General features: G+C 44.6%; 1 protein-coding gene across 3 annotated transcripts in view; it reads left to right on the plus strand.

The window, feature by feature from the left end:
• Positions 1 to 6,028, plus strand: part of PARD3B (par-3 family cell polarity regulator beta) — a 1,074,947-nt gene extending 1,068,919 nt beyond the window's left edge. For all 3 annotated transcript variants that reach the window (XM_003820781.6, XM_034954909.4, XM_008974231.5), the window contains one exon: positions 1,327 to 6,028. In XM_003820781.6, the coding sequence (XP_003820829.3) occupies positions 1,327 to 1,684 (358 nt within the window). In that variant the 3' untranslated portion in view covers positions 1,685 to 6,028. The remainder of the gene's footprint in view (positions 1 to 1,326) is intronic.
• The last annotated feature ends 7,962 nt before the right edge of the window (positions 6,029 to 13,990 follow it).

Below are 13,990 nucleotides of genomic sequence, written 5' to 3' on the forward strand. Positions count from 1 at the left end.
TCATCTGTTTAACCCCAGGCTAGATAAAATGCAGTCATCTGCACATTGTTTAGAGGCACACTGCTTCTGTTATGGCAAACGGATCAGAAGATGCTTGTTTTCTTTAGTGAGAGATCCAGACAGGGCCACTTTCTGTTAGTGTCTATTCTTACCCTGGATGTTTCTGTGTGCCTTACCCATTACAAGGTACAACTTACAGCTGGTTTGGCATTTCCCTATTCTGCTACTGGACTGGTGCTACTTCCTGGCTTTGTGGTAGAGTTGATTACTTTATATCAAAGCTTTAGGTGTGGGCTGGGTGCAGTGGCTCACGCCTGTAATCTCAGTACTTTGGGATGCCGAGCCAGGCAGATCACCTAAGGTCAGGAGATTGAGACCAGCCTGGCCAACATAATGAAACCCATCTCTACAAAAAAAATACAAAACTTAGTCAGGTGTAGTGGTGGGCACCTGTAGTTCCATCTACTCGGTAGGCTGAGGTGGGAGAATCGCTTGAACCCAGGAGGCAGAGGTTGCAGTGAGCTGAGATCGCACCATTGCACTCCAGCCTGGGTGACAGAATGAGACTCCCTCTCAAAAAAAAAATTAAAAAAAAAAAAAAGAGCTCTAGGTGCTCTGGCTTGGGACTTTTTCTAAGGACTGTAGAGCATTTAGGGAGGGGAGGGACATATGAATCCACACCAAGATGTAACAGCAGCCAACCAGAGTTAGACCAAGATGACAGCCCGTTTAAAAGAGCACCTCACAGATTTAGAAAAGCGAGTGCAGTCCATGGAAACTTTATGACTCCAAATAACCTGAACATTTCTATCACCATGCCTAGGACAGACTTCAGCCCAGCCTGTCCTGGATATGGTGGTAGAAAAGGGGAGGGAACTAATGACCCCATCCTTAAGAGAGGCAAGCTCACTGCCTTGTTTAGGAAACTAGTTTGGTTACTATAATAAAGGCCAACAGAAAAGGGTATAAACCAGATTGAAGTGTATTTTCCTCTCATGCACCAACGTGAATGGAAGCAATCCTGATTGACATGGTGGCTCCATGGCAACGGGGACCCAGGCTCTCACCTTCTTGTTGCTCTGCCTCCCATAGCACGTGGTTTTCACCTTGTGGCCTAAGATGGTTTTTCTGCTGGCCAACAGGAAGGAGAGAAGGGAAGAAGTTCCCTTCTCTTCTTTTTAAGGGCACGTATCACTTCTGCTCCCATCCCATTGGCCAGACCTATGCGGTGGCCACACCAAACTGCACAGGAGGCTGACGAACATGTTCTCCAGCCGGACGGCCAGCTTAGGAGCTGCTAACATGTGTCTCTTCTTCTCTTTCCAGGGGAGGACCCGCAGATCCTGTAGACTATCTGCCAGCAGCACCTCGGGGGCTCTACAAGGAAAGGGAGCTTCCCTATTATCCAGGGGCTCATCCTATGCACCCTCCCAAAGGGAGCTATCCCCGCCCCACAGAGCTCAGGGTGGCAGATCTCCGGTATCCTCAGCACTACCCACCCCCGCCAGCTCCCCAGCACAAAGGACCCTTTCGACAAGACGTTCCGCCTTCCCCTCCCCAGCACCAAAGAATGCCAGCCTATCAGGAAACAGGCAGACCAGGGCCCCGTGGGGGCAGCCCAGACCAGTACCCTTACCGAACCCAGGATTCCCGGCAGAAGAACCCCATGACTGCAGCCGTATAGCTGAGTGCCACCAAGGCCAGCCCGGTCCAGAAAGGAAGGTGTCTACTCTACCTTTGCCCTTTCTAAACCTGAAGACCTCCTTGGTGTTAGGAATTCTCCATGTTACTGATAAGCTTTTTCTCACTGACATTGTAACGCGTGACTGCTAATCAGAGAGAAAAACAAGGGGAAGGGAATTGGGGAGAAAAAAAATCAGAAGGAAGACGAAAGATGGGGCTATAAAAACAAAACTACCTGATAGTTGAAACGCTTTCAGAGTTGTTCAAATCAGTGAGAGTGGCAACGGAACACACAAACAACTAATTATGGAGCTCTACTCTGGGGATCTTCTCTGGCTAGATAACCTGTGCTGATGTGCAGACACGTGGACACCCCCCTCTGAGACTGGCGATCCAGAGGCAGTCTCTGCCAGGCAGCATTACCCGCTCCGAGGTGGAGCCTCAGCCCCCTTCTTAGAGCTGTTAAGTCTAAGGTGTGGCAGAGCAGACAGAGATAGAGGCATCTGAAGTGAGTATAGGTTTTTTGACTAAGAAAAAAAACAACAGCAAACATGACTAGTGATCTTGAAATATTTTGTACCGAGAGAAAGACTGCATTTATTTGTAGAATTTATCAGGTTTCTGATACCACTCATTGGATGTAAACATTTCATGTTTCCTCACTTTTGATATGAAAGTCGGTAAAATGCAGTATTAGTCCCGGGAGGATGTGCACAGCTGGTCAGAGCTTCCAGAAGGAATATCTTCCGAGGACCAAGGTGATCAGGTTAAGAGGGTTCAACATCCCACGGCCCTCACCTTCCTCCCTCCCACATTCCAGGCATGGAGATATCTGGTTTCAGAGTCAGCCCCAAATCTCCTGCCTATAATTACTTTAACTGGGGTCTCTAAGGTTCCCACTTGAGGGCTAAAATGTAGTTGGGAAAGAGGGCCTACTGGGGAGGTCTCACAGGAGGCAGTGCCCTGGGAAATGCCAAGTCCAGACTCAGTGCCAAGCAGTAACCATCTGCACTTGGGGACAGCGAGGAGCTGACCGTGGCCTCTGATGACCAGCAGGTATTAGATGGAAGTAAATGAGAGAGAGAGAGAGTATGTGTGTGTGTGTGTGTGTGTGTGTGTTCGAACACATATGATTGCCAGTATGGAGAATGAAAGATTAATAATGCTTTCTGGAGAGTTTGATGCAAAAGTGGGGGAAACGGAGAAAAGGCGCTAAGACTAAATCCACCTGCATTTGCTATATTTCATTAGCTAAAGTCAGGTCAGGGCAGGGCCAAGGCCTCCAATTGGAAAAGGACAGTGTTATGGCTTTAAAAAGCTGAAACCCCACCCTCTAAGTAGATCGCAATGTTTTCTGAGCTTTGCAGTAATTTTCTATGGAAACTAAAACCTCTAAAACATACAAGCTGGCCCAAATGAGAACACAAGCAAAAGATGTGGAAGACAGCAAAACCTGAGCATTGGTTTGAACCGGGCAGTGACACTTGAAATGCTTTAAGCCTTTTCACATTCCTTCTTTATTCCCTCCAAAAAAAAAGTCTTGAGTTCAATTTAGGTCTATTTTGGCTGAGATTAGCATACCTCTGACTCACAGGATTTAATAAATTATAGTATTATTGAATACATAGGACATCCCTCTACCCCAGCTTACTCTTATCTTTTTAATTTAAAATAGTATTCTGCTACCAAGAAGGATGCAACTGCTAGTTTTAGATGTAAATAGTGTTATTTACTGGACTTTGTGATATTATTTTCTTAACTACACTTTACTATGGCCCTGTTGAAAACAGACTATCAAGTTTTTTGTCTCTGTTCTGTCATCTCTCTTAAGCCAGGCACCTTTAGAGTGTTTGCAATTTGTTCGAAGTGGTTGAGGATCTCAGGCCCTGCTCACCTGAGGTGGAGTGCAGGGGAGCTACCGGTTTCCCTGCTGACCTGCTGCATGCTACCTTCCCCTCGAGTTGAATACACCTTAAGGAAAATGATAACACGAGGGACGTGTAACTTGTTTTGAAGCATTAAAAACCAGCAGCTCTTCACTATGTTCCATATTTTAACCAAACTACTGTAGACTACTAAACATAGCCAAGCCAGAACATTCCTTCTGGATTAAGCCTAGGCCACTTGAGGGGCAGCCAGGGGTGATGGTGTCAGGTGAGAATCCTGTGTCTTGAAGGAGTGGCCTTTACAGGAAGAGTGCCCATGTTTTCACCTGCAGCGTTGCCACCAGAGTGTGCAATACCTCCTGCACACAGGCTCAGGGTAAACTGCTCCAAAGCTGGGTTTTGTGTTGCATACAAAGTCAATAAAATAGTTGCTAATCCTGAGTGGCAGCCAGTGACGTGAAGGTACTATTAAAGTGAACAAAAACTAGATTGCAACAGTTTTCTTTCCTTGCTTGAAGTGTAACACACGCTCCATTTGATCCTGCCTGAAAGAAGCTAACATTATATTTGTGACAGACAGAGGCTCCATCAAGCCAAGCAACAATTAACAGCTCAAATGTAAGATTTATAAATGCCCGTGTACTCACCCTTCAATTGTTACCACCCAGAGGTTACAGGACTCTTTCCCAGCATTTAGGGGAACAGGCTTTTAGAGTATTTAGAAGACCAGGCGATAATCAGTAATGTGCCTGGGAGCAGGAAATAGCTCCCAATTTATTTATGGCCTTGGGAAAACTCAATCCGGTGTCTCCTTGTAGCTCAGAACACTAATAGCCCCCTTGGAAGAGAGTGGCACATTGAGCTCCAAACCCAATCAACATACATCCACTTGGCTGCAGATCTGACTGCTGGGTCATGAAGGCCGTGAAATGATGTTTGCCCTCGAGTCACTAGATATTTTAAGAAGCCCTATTTTTCTCCCTTTTTGCAGGAGTAGAGAGATGAAAGAGGACAGACCATTGAAAACTTTTAGATGCAGGAGAATTGAGACTTCCACAAGGCAGAGAAACACAGCCTCCCCAGAATCCATTATGCCATCGGGTTGTGGCACTCTCACCCTTGCCATAATACCGTTTCCTAACAATATCAAATCAGTGGATGAAATACAAGCTCAGAAACAGGAACATTTTCCTAAATCATAACCTAATAGCAAACAAAAATTGAAAAAACAATTATTCTAAAGCTCATTATTCTTAGATCTGTAGATATATATGTGTTGACTCCCACAGGATGGCACCAAGTAAAGATCTTAAGAGCATGGTAGGGGTTCTGAGACCGACTGTCACCCGTGGATCCTGATGAGGAAGAACAGAGGCTTCACTGTAGCTATAGTTTTCCACCAAGTCAATCAAATTAAAACATGACTCATTGTCCCCTCCAAAGATTCATAAAATTCTTGAACTAAAGTGATCTTCTGAAGAAAAACCACCTAACAACGTTAGGAGGCTCATAAAGCTCATTTCTCTTTTCCCTGGTATGCACAAATATCAAGCCTATAAAAAAGTAATTATTTCCCCAAACCTGTAACCATTGCATTCGTTTTCTTTGGAGGAACATTGTAGCATTTCAGGAGGGTCGAGAGATCTAAAGAGTTTGGTCTGAATGTGTGTCTGTACAATTCCCTTTGGCATTAAACTCTGAAACCTACAATCAATGGCCTTCAAATTGGTGTTAAATTGGGAGAACACCCTACTGCTTTCTGAGTCTACGAGCAACAGAAAGACTGGTCTTAGTGCAATTAGGCAGGAGGGATTTGGACTCAGAAACAGCCACAGAAGTATTTCTCAGCACTCCCAGTTCCTGCCGACTTAGCTGGAAACGATGCCACAGCGAGACCAGAAAGAGGAGTCGCCTTAAGGTATCCCTAACAAAGTCACCTTTCTGATAAAAAGGAGGGAAAAAAAAGTTAGATATCTAAAATAAGCCTAGAATCTCACACACAGCTGTGACTTCTAAGTGAAACTCTTTTCTCCCTCATGTCCTTAAATAGTCACAGAATCACACACAGCCTGACTTTTAAAGACAAGCTTGGCTACAGGAAATGAACCAACCCCAAAGACTCTTCTAGCTTGTCTCCTGACTGGGCTCCTTCAGAAAGTGTTCTCCTGTTCCATCTGCAGGGCTGCTTACTACTGGAACCTAAAACAAAACCTGTTGTTTGTACCATCACTTTTTCTGGTGTTTCCTGTGCTTTTGTGATTCCAAGTCTGTTCATAAGTTCTGAAGATAAATTACGTGAAATCATATTTTGGCATATGGGGGTGGAGGATGAATTCTTTACAGACTTTTTAAGATGATCCATTTGTACCACAGAAAACATTTTGGAAGTTGTTATATATGAGTATATAAATTTTTCTTCTCGTATTTTACATTAAAATAAAGCTTTATTCAGTCATTAAGACGTCAGAGTCTTGGATTGCTTTAGGATGGGGTTGTCCAATCTTTTGGCTTCCCTGGGCCACCTTGGAAGAATGTTCTTGGGCCACACATAAAATACACTAACACCAATGACAGCTGATGAGCTTAAAAAAAAAAAAAAAAGCTGCAAAAAATCCCTCAATGTTTTAAGAAAGTTTATGAATTTGTTTTGGATAACATTCAAAGCCAACCTGGGCTGTGGGTTGGACAGGCTTGTTTCAGGATCAGATCTGATGAATCAACAGCTGGGTCTAGGCCTGCTCACCCTGGAATAGCAACATTCAGTAGTTGAATAGCAACGTTCCAAACAGCAAGAGGGCAAAGAACAAAAGGAACAAGAGCATCAGTCACACGCTGGGCCCCCCAAGAAACAGATGCTGAGATGGAGATTCTCAAGCCAATGTGTACTGAGGTGTGCACTTGGGTTTCAATACCTTAAAAAGGGAGGGAAACAGGCCTGGGCAGAGGGAGAAGCTGAGCCGTAGTGCACTCCCAGCTTAGGCCTCAGCCACCCCACAATGGGAGCAACAATGGCTCTTCAGAGCTGTCCCCAGTTGGGACAAGGGAGCTGAGCCTTTATGCCACCATTGATTGGTAAATACAGGTTACCTCTGGAAAGAAAGATCTAGCTAGGGTTCGGCAGTTTTCTTCAGTTGAGGCAAACCCAAAGAAAGCCGACAGCTGGGGCCCATCTTTGGATGGTATTCAAAACAGCTGGAAAAGAGCTCCTTCTTAATGCGGCATCTGAGCAGCCTGTCACAGCATTCACGACAACATCTAAAACTGGCAACCACTTTCTGGTGCTGGAATCACTCATCTCTAGAAAGTTCTCCTTGAGACCATCCCTGTCAACCCCCAGCTCCTTTATTCCCTTGGCCTAGTCTCAGACCTCCCCATACTCCTGGTAAGCCCATCCACAGCCAAGGTTTCGGCCACCGCCTCTCTACTGACTGCTCCAGCTCAGCTCTGTGCCCTGAGCTCATGCACTTATGCTTTTCCACTACCCATTCCCATTTGGATGTCCTGCAAAGCCTTTAAACATAACATGCCCACACTGAAAACAAGCTTTCTCCAAAGAAACCTCCTCCTCACAATTCTGTCCTGGCCAAAATGTGAACCAAGTTCACAGCTAAAAACTGGAAACTTGGAAATTATCCTGGATTTCCCATTTAAAATTCTGCCCCTTCCTCCTACACATTCCCATATAATGAGATGGAAGGCCAACATTGTGTCCTGCAATTCCATCAAATATGTTTATGTTTCCTGATACGGTGATATGCCTGGGCTCAGCCTCATCACTTCTCACCCAGCCCCTTCAATAGCCTTCGATGTGATCGCCCCCCACCTCAGGCCTTGTTCCCTTCAATCCACCTCTGTGCTATACAGCCCTGCTCCTTGCTTCTGGAAATAAAGTTATATGGGGACACATACACACCCATTCATTTACATGACACTCTAGAGCTCTTTCACAACAGCATCGATCCCTGCTCTATATTGCTGCCTAGGAATTTTTCTGAAGTAGAGATCTGATGATATTACTCTTCTAGAGGCAGCATGTCTTCTTGAAAAAAAATGTTGGCTTTGAAAACAGGTAGGCATCGATTTAAAACAAAGTTCAACTACTGATTGGTTGCATAACCTTGAATAAAATACTTATTTATCCGTCTAGCATCATTAGTGAAGTAGAACTGCTATTCACCTTATAGGGTTGTTTTCAGAATTAAGTCACATGACAGACAGCAGGCCCTCAAATAACCTCATTTCACTCAATGTTGTATCATTATAACATTAACTAGGAAAAAAAAAAAAAATTGATTCCTGGCCGAGGCCACTGTGTGTGTGGAGTTTGCACGCTCTCCCCACGTCTGCATGGGATTGCTCCGGATACGCCAGTTTCTTCCCACATCCCATAGATGTAACTGTTCGGTTAAACAGCAGGCCTAAATAGTCCAAGTGTGAATGAGTGTGGGTGTGAGCGTGAGTCCTCCCTTCAATGGAAGGGCATCCTGTCCGGGGCTGGTTCCTGCCTTGTGCCCTGAGCTGCCCATATAGGCTCAGCCACCCATGACCCTGAACTGATATAAGTGGGTTGAAAAGTGAGTGGAGGCAAGGCACGGTGGCTCACATCTATCATCCCAGCACTTTGGGAGGCCAAGGTGGGCAGATAACATGAGGCCAGGAGTTCAGGACCAGCCTGGCCAACATGGCAAAACCCCATCTCTAATAAAAATACAAAAATTAGCCAGGTGTGGTGGTGCACACCTGTAATCCCAGCTACTAAGGAAGCTGAGGCACAAGAATCACTTGAACCCAGGAGGCAGAGTTTGGAGTGAGCCAAGATCTTGCTACTACAATCCAGCCTGGGTGACAGAGCAAGACCCTGACAAAAAAAAAAAAAAAAAAGAAAAAAAGAAAAAGAAAAAAAGAAAGAAAAATGAGTGGAAAAACGCATACAAAATAATCTAAAATACAAATATGTAGAGTAAACAATAATCATACAAATGCACAGTAAACGATGCGGTACAAGAATGCTCAGTGAGCCTGCGATATCTGTGATTGTTTTTGAACCGCATGATGGTGGGAGGTGCTCCTTACAATTTCACTTTGTAAACATTTACTCCTTGATTTAACTCACTGCCATTATTCACTGATTCACCAAATTATGGATAAATTATTTTCTTGTTTTCATCAATATTTCTTCAATGTATGTATAGCTCACACGTATTTTTCATGTGTAAGATTAGAAGCGTTTGGGTCTTTATCTAGAAGTTTAGTGATGCTTTTGTGACCAGAAGTATACCATAGGAACGTAACTCTTGCTTCTATCAGTTAGGCTATGGTAAAATTGGCGTCATTATACATCACTTCACTCAAAATTGCAGTTTCCGGTAACCCATTGAGGACGTTAAGGGAGGACTTACTGTATAGAAGCACTGGTGCCAGCTTCAAAGAGCCAACTGTATGCATCTCGTCCCAACTCCACATTCAGTGATGTCATGGAGAAAGGCTGAAACGGGATATGTTGGGAGTATTTACAACACAGGAATTGGCATATCTGACACATCAGGGCGTTTTTTCCTTCCCTCTGGAGAGCCAGTTGTTAAACATTTCACAGCACACCATGGTCGTAACATCCCCAGCAGTCAAGGAAAATTAACCCGTCCCCATTACACACACACATACACACAAACACACACACACACACACACACCTTAAAACCTTTCTGTGGCTTCCTACTACTTACAGCTTAAGTCAGAAATCCAAAACCCCTGTGTGCCTCTCCCGCCTCCGTCCTTGCTGCTCATAGTTTACATCTTGTGCTAATGTTATTTCTTTTTTCTTTTTGAGACAGAATCTCTCTCTGTCATCCAGGCTGGAGTGTAATGGTGCGATCTTGACTCACTGCAACCTCCGCCTCCCAGGTTCAAACAATTCTCCTGCCTCAGCTTCCTGAGTAGCTGGAATTGCAGGCACGTGCCACCACGCCCGGCTAATTTTTGTATTTTTAGTAGAGACTGGGTTTCACCATGTTGGTCAGGCTAGTGTGCTAATGTTATTTCTAATGACTTTGATCCGTGTGACCTGGACATGAATTCTCACAGCTCCGTACCCTGGCAGTATGCAGTAGGCAATAGCACAGCCACCCCTGCTCAAACTACCCTCTTTGCCCACCCTGCTTTGTCCTGTGGATCCTTATTCATCTTTCAAGCCCAGTTGAAGCAGCTCTTTCTCCGTGAAGCCTTAAAAACAGAAATTGGAGACTGACTCCCACCCTTCCACCCTGCTTTCTTGTAGCAGGACTTACTGCAGGGTAAGTCAGAAATTCTGACATGGGCCGCCACATTTTTCAGATTTCCTCTCAACTTGGGTTCCACGTGAGACTCATTTCCACCAAACAGACCCAGCACTCTGACAGACGGAACTGAGGCTAGGCCTGCTCTTGCTGGCTAACCAAGCACCAGCTGGAATGCCCAGGCTCTAGCTTCCTGGGCATCAAAAGGGCTGTGTGACGGTTAGCCATTGTGTCAGCATGCATCCCAGATGAGGCAACGGGATCCTGTTGTCCACTGGTTCTTTGAATCCCCCCTTTTTTTTAAACAGCTTTATTGAGGTATGTTTGCAGAGCTGTGCAACCATCACCACAATCAATTTTAGAATATTTTCAACATCCAATAAGAAAACACCATAGTCATCAGGAGTCAATCCCCATTTCTCCACTCCCCCATTTCCTCTGCCTTACCCCCATCCAGGGGAATCACTTGTTTCTGTATGTTTGCCTGCTCTGGAATTATCCTGTCCATCGATGGATGAATGATTAAAGAAAATGTGGCATATGTACACAGTGGAGTACCTTATTAGTCTATTTTCATGCTGCTGATAAAGACATACCCAAAACTGGGAAGAAAAAGAGGTTTAATTGGACTTACAGCTCCACATGGCTGGGGAGGCCTCAGAATCATGCCGGGAGACAAAAGGCACTTCCTACATAGCGGCAGCAAGAGAAAATGAGAAAGATGCAAAAGCAGAAACCCCTGATAAAACCATCAGATCTCGTGAGACTTATTCCCTACTACGAGAACAGTATGGGGGAAACCACTCCCATGATTCAAATTATCTCCCACTGGGTCCCTCCCACAACATGTGGGAATTATGGGAGTACAATTCAAGATGAGATTTGGATGGGGACACAGAGCCAAACCATATAAAGTACTATTCGGCCATAAAAGAAGATAAAATCCTGTCATTTGTGACATCATAGGTAAACCTGGAGGCATTATGTTAAGTAAAATAAGCCAGACACAGAAAGACAAATACCACATGTTCTCACTCACATGTGGCATTTTAGAAAGCTGCTCTCATAGCAGGAGACAGCAGAATGGTGGTTACCAGAGACTTGGGTAGTTAGGAGAGAGAGGAATGGGGAGATGTGGTCAGAGGATACACCATCAAAGATAGGAGGAGTAATTTTTTTTTTTTTTGAGACAGTCTCACTCTGTTGCCCAGGCTAGAGTGCAGTGGTGTAATCATGGCTCACTGCAACCTCCACCTCCCAGGCTCAAGGAACTCTCCCACCTCAGCTTCCCAGGACTACAGTCATGTGCCATCACACCCAGCTAGTTTTTTGTATTTTTTGTGGAGATGGGGTTTCACCATGTTGCCCAGGCTGGTCTCAAACTCCAGAGCTCAAGCAATCCACCCGCCTTGGCCTGCCAAAGTGCTGGGATTACAGGCCTGAGCCACCGTGCCTGGCCAGGAGAAGTATTATTTCTTTTTAAAAATTGTCCAGAATCTTTGACTTTCTTATCACTGAAGGTAGCAACTTTCTCAGTGGGCCAGCTCTGTGATGTTTTTCTGAGACTTATTCCTGGAAACACTGCCTAGAGCCTGCTCCTCCAGCCCTTCCAACAATTTCATAAACACCTAACTCCCCACATTAAACTCCTGTTTCAACTTGCTAGAAGAGGCTTAGTTATCTGCAATTCTACCGACACAAACACCTTCCACACCCCTCCTCCCGAGGCAGAGTTGGTAATTCTACACTGTATGTTACTGAGATGCTTTCTGCAGATTCTCAATAAAACTTTTACTCCCTGTATTACAATAATTAGTTTCCACGTCTGTGTGGCCTTCTAAGGTGTACCTGCCTGGCTCTGACTATATGCTTAAGAAATATTTGTTGAATTCATTTGAATGAAGAAATGAGGTGTGAGGATTCTTTTCCTGAATTGTTACACTGCTGACGTTCCACTTCGAAGCTCAAGCTGTAAATCTCAAAGTCCTGTCGTTAAAGATCGCCTGGTACTATTCTTGAGGTGAAAGGTGTTAGCTCACGTGGGCAGGCTGGATTCTAATTTAAAACACGAGGAACCAGGCCAGGAGATTGTAAATGCAATGGGTAATGCATTATTTAGAGAGTAAAGAGGGACTTGAGCAAATCGAAAATGTATTACTTACAACCTACTAAGATGGAAATACTTTTAGCGACAGGTGATTACTATTATTATTGTATAACTCCTTGGATTTTAGGCAAGTGCTTTGCAATCACTTGTATTACCAGCACCTTTCAACAACTGTAGGTGGTGAGTTGGAATGATTCCCTGACTTCCCATAAAGAAACTGGGTCCTCTATACAATGGTACTTAAAAAAAGATTTAATGAAAGCTATTTATTCCAAAGAAACTAGAAATTACTTTGGAAGTGTCTTGGTAACTGAGATTTCTTTTTTAGTGGCCATATTTATTCTAATTCTTGTTGCATTACATGCTGCATGTTGCCTGATCACAGTAATTTCTGCTTCTCACACAAAGAACATCAGGTTTATATTTTTTTTAATAGCTGAAGAAACTGAGGCATGAAGAAGCCGGCCAGGCATGGTGGCTCACACCTGTAATCCCAACACTTTGGGAGGCCGAGGTGGGCGGATTATCTGACGTCAGGAGTTCGTGACCAACCTGGCCAACATAGTGACACCCTGTCTCTACTAACAATACAAAAATTAGCCAGGTGTGGTGGCACATGCCTGTAATCCCAGCTACCTGGGAGGCTGAGGCAGGAGAATCACTTGAATCCGGGAGGCAGAGGTAGCAATGAGCCAAAATCACACCATTGCTGGAGAATCGTTTGAACCCAGGAGGCAGAGGTTGCACTGAGCCGAGATCGTGCCATTGCATCCTAGCCTGGGCAACAAGAGCAAAACTCCATCTCAAAATAAAGAAGAAGAAGCCAACCAGGCAATCCAGAGCTACACAGTGGGGAAAGAAAGCTAAACTTCTTTTATTTGTTAAGTATTTTTGAGAGCCTACCATATTCCAGGCATTCTGTGCTAGCTCCTGAGTGGACTTTCTGCTTTGCAGTGTGAGGGGTACCTCTCAGGTTGCATGAAAAGATCCTTCCTTAGCCTGTGGCCAATGTGCCTCAACCCTGTGCCTTCCTAATCACTGGACATTCAGAGGTCCTTTGTCATGGTTAAAGATGACCCAAGTCGTCTGAAAATGGCAGAGAGATGCTTCAGCTGTCAACATTTTAAAGATCATCCTTTCAACTTGAACCTTTATATTTGGTTGTTACCAACAATCCCCACACAAACCCAAATACTAAGTTTGCTGTATAATCATGAATGTGTGACATCGTGCAGTGACTTACACCTGTAATCCTAGCACTTTGGGAGGCTGAGGTGGGAGGATGGCTTCAGCTCAGGAGTTTGAGACCAGCCTGCATGACATGAGACCTTGTCTCTACAAAAAACTGAAAAATTAGCCAGGTGTGATGTCTCACACCTGCAGTCCCAGCTACTCGGGAGGCTGAGGCCAGAGAATAGTGTGAGCCCAGGAGGTCGAGGCTGCAGTGAACGATGATCACACCACTGTGCTCTAGCCTGGGTGACAGAGCGAGACCCTGTCTCTGTCTATAGATAGATATAGATTTAGATATAGAGAGGAGATACATGTGTATATGTATATATTTATAGACAGAAACACACACAAACATATATAGTTTTAACTAGATCCTAACAACCCTTGACTTTGTAGCTCTTCTGCCTCTTTAGTCTATTAAGAAGTAGAAAAATAAAATGACATTTAATTTTAGCCCAACACATACTTATGTCAGACACTGTAAAATGCTACAGAGGATCCCAGCCATAGACAAGCCTTGGATTCTACTCCCAGTGACCCGAGAGTTGAGTAGAAGAGAAAAACGTGTTCACAAAGAGCCAGAACTCAAGGCTGAATGTGATCAGTGCTTGAGGGAGGTACCTTATAACTGGGAAGCCTGCAAGAGGGAGGCTGACTTTTGACTTTGGGGGTAGACAGAGTCAGGAAGGTCTCCTGGGAGATATGACATCTGAAATAGCCTTAAAGGATGGGAAGACTGTAAATAGGCCAAGCAAAGAAGGATATTGGCTTTCCAGATAACGAACAGAATAGAAGCATCTGCATGGAGAC

Source organism: Pan paniscus, chromosome 13 (assembly GCF_029289425.2).
Source record: "Pan paniscus chromosome 13, NHGRI_mPanPan1-v2.0_pri, whole genome shotgun sequence".
Taxonomy (NCBI): Eukaryota; Metazoa; Chordata; class Mammalia; order Primates; family Hominidae; genus Pan; species Pan paniscus.